This window comes from Arachis duranensis, chromosome 5, assembly GCF_000817695.3.
Source record: "Arachis duranensis cultivar V14167 chromosome 5, aradu.V14167.gnm2.J7QH, whole genome shotgun sequence".
Lineage (NCBI taxonomy): Eukaryota > Viridiplantae > Streptophyta > Magnoliopsida > Fabales > Fabaceae > Arachis > Arachis duranensis.
Window position 1 is genome coordinate 46843722 of NC_029776.3, and position 8409 is coordinate 46852130.

An 8409-nucleotide genomic window follows, 5' to 3' on the forward strand; every position below is an offset into this window, starting at 1 on the left:
GATCATAGCTTGCTTCATACCAACAATCTCTGTGGGATCGACCCTTACTCACGTAAGGTATTACTTGGATGACCCAGTACACTTGCTGGTTAAGTTGAACGGAGTTGTGACCATACATAGTTGTGAACCATGGTATTGGCATCATGTTTTTGGCGCCATTGCCAGGGAAAGAAAAAGCAATGAATTTTACAAAATACAATAACAAAGGAATCACAATTTCGTCCACCATGGTGTAATTGTGTCAAGGAAAGGCTTGGGTAATTAGATTCAAGGGATACTTTATCACCTAGTAACTTGGGCCAACTGGACCGGGTTTATCGATTAAAAGCTCATTAAGAGCTGCCTTGTGACAGAACACTTAGAGTCAAAAGCCTCAAAAATCTTTCCCTGAATGTAAAGTTCTTGGAAAAAAATTCTCATAACATAATTCGGATCTAAGTTCTTGGAAATTCTCAATTCTAAGTATGCAAGATTCATCAAAGATAAAAGAAGCCAAATGTAATCACAAGAATTATCATAAATCCCAATTTTTTTAATTTAAGATTTGTAAACTCTTCAATTACTTTCACTTAAGATAAACTCTGTTTAATTTTCTTTTTGCTTGAGGACAAACAAAGTTTTAAGTTTGGTGTTGTGATGTCACGTCATCTTAAACAATTTTTAGGGTTATTTTTCATTTGTTTTCTTAGGTTTTCTTAGAGTTTTAATCAAATTTCTTATGTTTTCTAGTGGAATTTCATAACTAATCAAATATTTGGAGTTGTGTTAGTGTTATTGTGTTTTCAGGTGCTTTTGTCTGAAAATAATCAAGAATTATGGTCTTTTTAGCAAGGAAAAGCCAAACCAGTTCAAAGACGGTCCAACCAGGCCCAAAAGGAAGAGAACCAAACGCCCAAGCCTTCAACCATGGACACCCAACAACCCACACACATCCCTAGCAACTGTCCACAGAATCCCGGCGTCCCTTCCTCCTTCCACCAAACGTCGCCGGCCAAAGCCTCAAGCCCGGCATCCCCATCAAATTAAATATACAAGCCCGATGTCTCTCACCGCAAGCTCAGCGTGCAATTGTCCCTGGATGGTGTAATTGGGCCTACGCCTAAAATTGAAGACCTTAAGCCCGACGTGCAACACTCCTCAACTCCAAGGTTGTAATAATTAAGGCCCAAGTTCATTTATACAAATCATTAGAAGCCTTAATCACATCCGAAGATTGAAGATTCAAGATTCAAAAAGATTAGTTATCATCAATTCCTTCGATAAATATAAAGATTTGGTTGTTAGAATTTGTTTATAAATTAGATTTGAATTATTGTTTTAATTTGAAGTAGGTAGTTATCTATCTTATCTTTCCTAATGATAACATTATATTTATTTTTTGAATTTAAATTCTAGATAGAATTTAGGATATAAATAAGTGAACTTTGTTCACAAGGGAGATCATTCAGGATCTAGGATCCTCAGATCCCTAGGATCAATCAATCATCCATCGGAGGACACGCTCTCATCATTAGAATTAGTTTCTTTCTTTATCATGAGTCATTAAACCTCCCCGTTGAAGGTTAGGAGCTCTGTTTGGTTTTTGGATTAATAATGTAAGTGTTATATTTATTTTAATTCATCCTTCTTTACTTCTTCAAGATTAAGTTTCTTCTTCATCAATAAAGGTTAGAACTATTAGAAAATATTCTAAATCTGTCTTGGATTCTGATTTTATATTTGGGAAAATTAATTTCAGATTAGCTTAAAACTCATCTCATAATCTTCACTTATCTAGATCTATTTCAAATACATAACATATAATTCGGCTAGTGATAGTTCTTGAAGGTTGTGCAGCTTAAAATTGAAATCGTTTTTCACCTCTTCTCTCGATTAGTTGACCAAAGGATTGGTGATTAATTAAGTTTAGAAAAATTAAATCACCAAGAAGTTGGAGTTTCATTATAAATGATTTGCTGTGAAAAGATTTTTGCATGAATTATATAAGAAAGTATAAACATTATTCTTCTAAGAATCAAACATCTCTGAAACCTTCAACATTCTTATCTATTGATTTTCTCTTAACTTCAAGTATTCTCCTGATTTTCTTCTTCTATTTCTTCTCTTTTTCAAGATCCATAATCCAATTTCTAAAGTTTGATCGATCTATTTAGATATTTAATTAGACATTGTTTGACTCAATCCGTTAATCCTTGTGACAATGATATCCATCTATCGTGGTATTACTTGAATGATTCAGTGCACATGTTGGTATCTGTAAACTTTAATTTTTGCTCATCATATATACCCAAATAGGTTCTTGAGAAATTTTGCATTAGACGTTTTTGTCCCCAAAAAAATTTTATTACATTAAAATTCTTAGACTTTGCAAAAATAAGACATATAAGTCCCTACCTTAATCAAATCATTATTTTTATTTGAACAAATAGATCTTTAAAAGTGTGATGAAATAACCTATCTATCTTAGTGTTGTAAAGTTTAAAGACCTCTATATAATAAAAAATTCTTGAGGATGAAAACATTCGATGCAAAATTCTTGAAGATCTATTTAGGTATATACTCATTTTTTTATTAAAACAGAGATAATAATTGAAATCAAATTATTAATTAAATTCTATGATTTAAAAATTTGTTTTAAATTAATATATTATTGTAGTAATGACTAAATTAATGTAGACATAATTGTTGAGGTATTTGAAAAAGCTTCTATTTTTTAATTTTAAATTTAATTTTTGAATAATTTTTTATTTTTATTTAAGCAAAACCAAATCAACCAATTCAACCTATAAAACAAATATTTTTTAATTTATCATATTTTAATTAAAAATAAATTATTCTTCAAACATTTAAATATACTTAAATACCATTACATATTAATATATCCAACCTCCTTAATATGTAATACTAAAATGAAGTTAAAAATAATATATATAATTAAATATTAAAATAATTTTTATTTTAAATAATTAAAAATTATTAAAAATTATTAAAATATTAATTTATATTTTAATATTAATAAAATATCAAAATATCATAATAATTTATTTAAAATATACTTCATATCTTATACGTACACGGTGTCCGCATGTCTTATATAAATTTCAAATTTCAAATTCGCGTGTCAACATACCGTGTCAATGTTATGTGTCCCATGTTATGTCCCATCTCTATGCATCATAAAATTCAACTAATAATTCAATAATCTGAGTGAATCCGTTACTGATTCGGTTCTAAACTTCTAATAACCATGCTCATGCATGACTACAGAGGGGTTCCAATCACCCATGCCCCGCCATATAACGTGGATAAATGTAGAAAATCACGGGAATCTAGTAAATGATCAAACTCAACTGTGAAATCTAATAGCAGAACTTATGGGAATCCGGGGGAGTTGAGTGGACAGAATGTTATTATGAGTTACATCCATGCATTACAAGAAACGCAGCACGTCCTTTCACCCAATAATAATAATAAAATAAATAAATAAGAGTGAGAGAGACCCTAGGTTGCATCAAATATTCAAACATCAGTCATCCGCACCAGCTTATTATAGAGTATCCGATCGTCCCTCCCAGTGTTGCTCTCCAATAATGCACTTTGTACAAGTTCCTGATTTACATAAAATGCGTTAGTATACAGTTTAGATGAAAATCAATAGTTAATATGATACTAGTATGTGTAATATTTTTTCACCTTAACATCCCTATGAGAAAGGAACATCCCTAGATTGTGGACGACTAATCTCATGTCTTCAACCTGAAGAAATGAGAAAAACGAACATTTTAGCATTGTCAAGCATAATATGAAACAGATTAGCTGATGTTCGTGGCGCTTACTCTAATGTAGCCAGCTTGATTCCTATCGAAGAATCGGAAAGCCTGTCATAAATAAATAGTCATTATTCAATCAAGAAAACATCATGTACTAGTAAATTATAATTAGACGAGGGAAGTACCTGAAGAAGTTCTTTGTCCACAACAGCCTCCTTAACCGCAGGGGCTTCTTTCTTTATTTTATCAACCTTTCCTTCCTTCTCTTCGGTGGAATGTGCATCAGACTTGGATTCTTTCACCTCTTCTATTATAACCTTAGTTTCCTCTTTAGAAGATTCTGCAGCTTTTTCGTTGCCAGTAATATTTTTGGATTCAACATCTGCATTGGCCTCTTGCTCAGCATTTTTATACTCAGATGAATCATGTTGCGGACTACCATTTTCCATTTCGCCATATTCTTCAGGATCCTCCTCAGGATCTTCCTCCTCGTCTGATCCATCTTCCATCTTCACATCCTCCTTCTCAACAGGTTTATCCTCCTCTTTTTCACCACCAGGCTTATCTTTCTGTACAACAGTTTTATCATCATCTCCTTCGGTTGGAACCGTTGTGTCCATATCTGCAGGCTCACTCTTCACAGGAGGGTTATCTTTCTTTGTACGTTTTGAAGGTGATTTACTTTCACTATCCTTCTCATGGCTCTCTTCTCTCTGCCTCTTTCGCTGGGCCCTTTTCGTCACAAACTTAATGCGCAGTTTCTGGAGAAAATTATGTACACCAAAATTGTAGTCAGACTTCCTTTGAAAAATATACTCAGACTCTAACTACAAACAATGGTTTAACAAACCTGAAGAAATGCCAAAATCCTACAACCCATTTGGAACTGGAGCATTTCATGAAATGATTCAGCAAACAATGAAAGCTGCAAAACCCAGACAATAAAGAATAATGAATGTCCATTTGAAAGCAGCAGAATACTACAAATGACTCGGAAAAAGCTGTTGCCAAGCTAGTAAATAACGGACCTCAAGTGTTGATTCTTCAACATCTTTGTCAGTATAATCCAGCAACGAATCCAGTGACAATGACAACGAACGAAGCTGCAATATAATTGACAAATTAAGACCGAGACTACATGAGAAAATGAAAAATTTGACTACAGTTCGTAGAACCAAGCTAAAGTTAGCATACTTTAGAATCTTTAGTCCATTTTGTTTGAAGAACAAATCCAGGGTGCCGAGGAGGCTCATCGGACTTCTTCTTCTCCTTCAATTCTCTACTAGATTTGCTTCTAGACTCGTCTTTTCCATCTCTCTCTTTTGTTCCTTTCATGTCCTTCAACTTATCTCCATCTTTTGTTCCTTTCATGTCTTTTGCCTTATCCCCATCTTTCAACTTCCCTTTAACATTGTGAACATCTTTCTCAGAGGCTTTCTGTTTGTCTAACTTGGCTCCAATTTTTCCAACATCCTTTTCATCTTTTATGCCATCCTTGTTGGACTTCATTTCATTTTTATTGGAATCAGCTGCACCATCTTGCTTTTCAGAGGTTTCCTTTGACTTGTTTTTAGAAACTACCTTCACAGTTTTCTTCAATTCTGTCACTGAGGTATCCGCATCAGCTGTCCGCCTACCCTTGTTCTGAGTGACATCTTGTGGTTGACCTGCCACAACATTTTCTTCAGACTTCTTGTCATCCTTGTCAGATTTTGTTTCAGTTTTATTGGAAGCAGATGTATCATTTTGCTTTACAGCGGTAGGTGTTTTTAACTTTTTCTTAGGAACCACCTTCACAGCTTTCTTCCCTTGTGTCGCTGCAATACCTGCACCAGCAATCTGCTTGCTCATGCTCTGGGTACCGTCTTCTGCTTTAACTGCCTCTACGTTCCCTCCAGTTTTAGTCTCAGGAAGAGTTCTTGATGCTTCACCAACCACCTTTTTTGGTACCCGCTTGATAATTTTCTTCTTTATTGTTTTAATAGTAGCATTGCCCACTGTTTCTGGCTTATCTAGAGGTTTGTCTTCAGAACTAATCATATCCTTATCCTTCCCCTCTTCCCCATCAGTATTATTCATAATAATATCCTTGGAAACTACATTATTCGTAGCATCCTGAATCCCATCAGGACCCACAGAAGATTTCTCGCCCTCAACCAGAACAGTAGATGTTTCTATTTTCTCCACACCATTCTTCTCATCTGATTTATCGAGTTGCTTGTTTGTGGCATCATTTGCCTTATTGACAACCTTTTGCTTTACAACCTTCCTTATAACCTTCTTCTTTACAGATTTCACACTCCCTGATGTCTGACAAGCATCAGCTTCGGGCTGTTTTTTCTCAGCATTCTTGCCTCCTTCACCAATGTCAGAGCCATCATGTTTAGTAGTTTTAGACTTATCTACTGCAGTTTTCTCTTCAGCTTCCACCTTAACATTATTGCTATCTTTCTCCTTTTTCTTAGCATCTCCAGATTGTCCAGATGAGGCAGATTCCTTCTTCTTATCCAATTTGTCTAAAGTACAATAGCCGGAAAACCACAATTAACATGATTAGATAAAATCAGGTTGACAAAAAGATACATGTCACACAGGAAAGTGAGGCCACTCACCTTTAGAAGCTTCCTTGCTATCTCTTGTGTTCTGAAACGTTACCAAAAAAAAAAAGAATATATTAAAATCAAAATAGAATAATAGAGAAAATTCCCAAGCAACATTCCAGTTTCAACCCATATCCAGCACAAATAGATTATCAGCAAAACCACCACGGCCAAAATAAACAGACCTCTCTTTTCAAAGCAAGTTGGCGTGCTCTCTCAACCATAGCTTTCTTGTGGGCAAGCCAATGCTCACGCCATTCATCCAACTTGGGGAGACAATCAGACAAATTAGGAACATACAGTACAGTGATCTCTTTGTGGCTAAAGAAACCATCTTTTCCAAGTCTATCATAGTGTATCTGGGAAACATAAAGCTATTAGGAGACTAGAAATTTCATAAGAATGTGTTAGCATTTTAAATGAAGAAATAAAAAACATAATAGTAAAGATTAGTAAAAGAAACATAAAAGCAGAATATCACTAGACCACTAGAATGCAAAATGAACATAGCTCGTAAGAATAAACACAAACTAACAGGAAATAAGACTCGAAGCATACAAATGATTGAAAAAGGATTTAGCTGTCAATCCCAATGGTGGGAGAGATTAAAACAAGCAAAAAATACCAACACAACAACGAAAGTAAACCAATACCTCTAGAAAACGGTTCCATTGTTGACAATTACGCAAATCAAGCTGGATAACATCCTTTGCATATCTGGAAAATAGGAGAAATGCCCGTTAGTGTAGTAGTAGAAATTATAACCTCCAGAACAATATTTATATCTTAAGCATAAACCTGAGCGCTGTTCTAATCAGAGAGTTGTCATCAACAGATGGATCACCACCATCAACTGGTTCCCATGGACCACCAACTGCCATGAAAGAATGGTCCTTCTTAAGGACCGCAAACTTAAGGAAACTGCAAATATGAGGAATGCGATCATCTAAAATTTTATCAGATGACAGCTCCTCCAATGCACCCCTACTAAGTCCACTCATCAAGATTATCTGAAATAAGGAGATAAAGTAATTTAGCGAGCAATGAAGCCCAAAATTTTTATGTACAATAATGAATTTATATGATTATATATCACAGGAGACCAACTAGAAAACACCATTACAACAGAAACTGCAACCACCAACGTACAAGCTCCTGCAAACAGATCTATATTATTTATGGAAGGACAAAGTTTGTTGGAAAGTATCAAACTAGATCAAGTATATTGGCACAAGCCTTATGATAAGCATTTAAGATTGATCTGTTATCAGAGAAATGGGTTAGGCAGGAGATGGGAGGGTGTTCGCAATAAAGCTTTGTATCACATTCTATAACATCTTAGTTGCAACCAAGATCAACACATTGTACCACATTTGTCACCTTTCTCAAGACCGACACATTCTATCACATCTTAGTAGCAACCAAAAAGAAAATTCTGGGCTTCAAAAGCAATATGTTTAGTAACCATTACGAAATAATGTGCACAAATAAAAAAAAAAAGTAACCACCGCCAAATAATTCCCANNNNACAAATCACAAAGTCCATTGCTGAACCTACTTTAGCATTCCATACTGTATTTCCTTGTATTGAATTTGGAGGTTGTCCCATCAAAAGCTTGTCAGATGATTCCCTAGTCTCAGTGAAACTTCCTTCTTCAATAAAATCATGCTCAAAACTGTTCAAAATAATGTTATTTTTCACTTGTTTTTATTTTTTTTAAACAAATACTAGTAAGAATAATACATATATGGCAGGCAAAGCAGAAAAACTAGGACGATCTTCGAGAAAAAGTGGAATGAAGGAATAAATGAAAATCAATAGATGTCTGGCAAAATTTCTGATAATCAAAACTTGGTTGGAATGTAATGCTTGCACCTTCCCGTGACAAACTTTCTGACAAGTTTTACGGAACAGGATTAGACATCTGGCATCTATTTGTGTGAAGTTCATTATCTGTACAAAAGACTCTTCTCAAAGATGATCAGAAAGCTATTTTTATAGATAAACATTTTTGTCCTGTTTTTTTTAAGAGAAACTC

General features: G+C 34.4%; 1 protein-coding gene across 2 annotated transcripts in view; it reads right to left on the bottom strand.

Annotated features, from left to right (window-relative positions):
• Positions 1–3168: 3168 nt before the first annotated feature.
• LOC107489289 (protein SHORT ROOT IN SALT MEDIUM 1) overlaps positions 3169–8409 on the bottom strand; it is a gene marked incomplete in the record, with an annotated part of 9961 nt that continues 4720 nt past the window's right edge. For both annotated transcript variants that reach the window (XM_016110039.3, XM_021142677.2), the window contains 12 exon segments: positions 3169–3609; positions 3694–3756; positions 3837–3878; positions 3956–4531; positions 4621–4695; positions 4799–4873; positions 4965–6286; positions 6383–6413; positions 6556–6729; positions 7024–7087; positions 7169–7380; positions 7929–8046. In XM_016110039.3, coding sequence (XP_015965525.1) covers positions 3520–3609; positions 3694–3756; positions 3837–3878; positions 3956–4531; positions 4621–4695; positions 4799–4873; positions 4965–6286; positions 6383–6413; positions 6556–6729; positions 7024–7087; positions 7169–7380; positions 7929–8046 — 2842 coding nt within the window.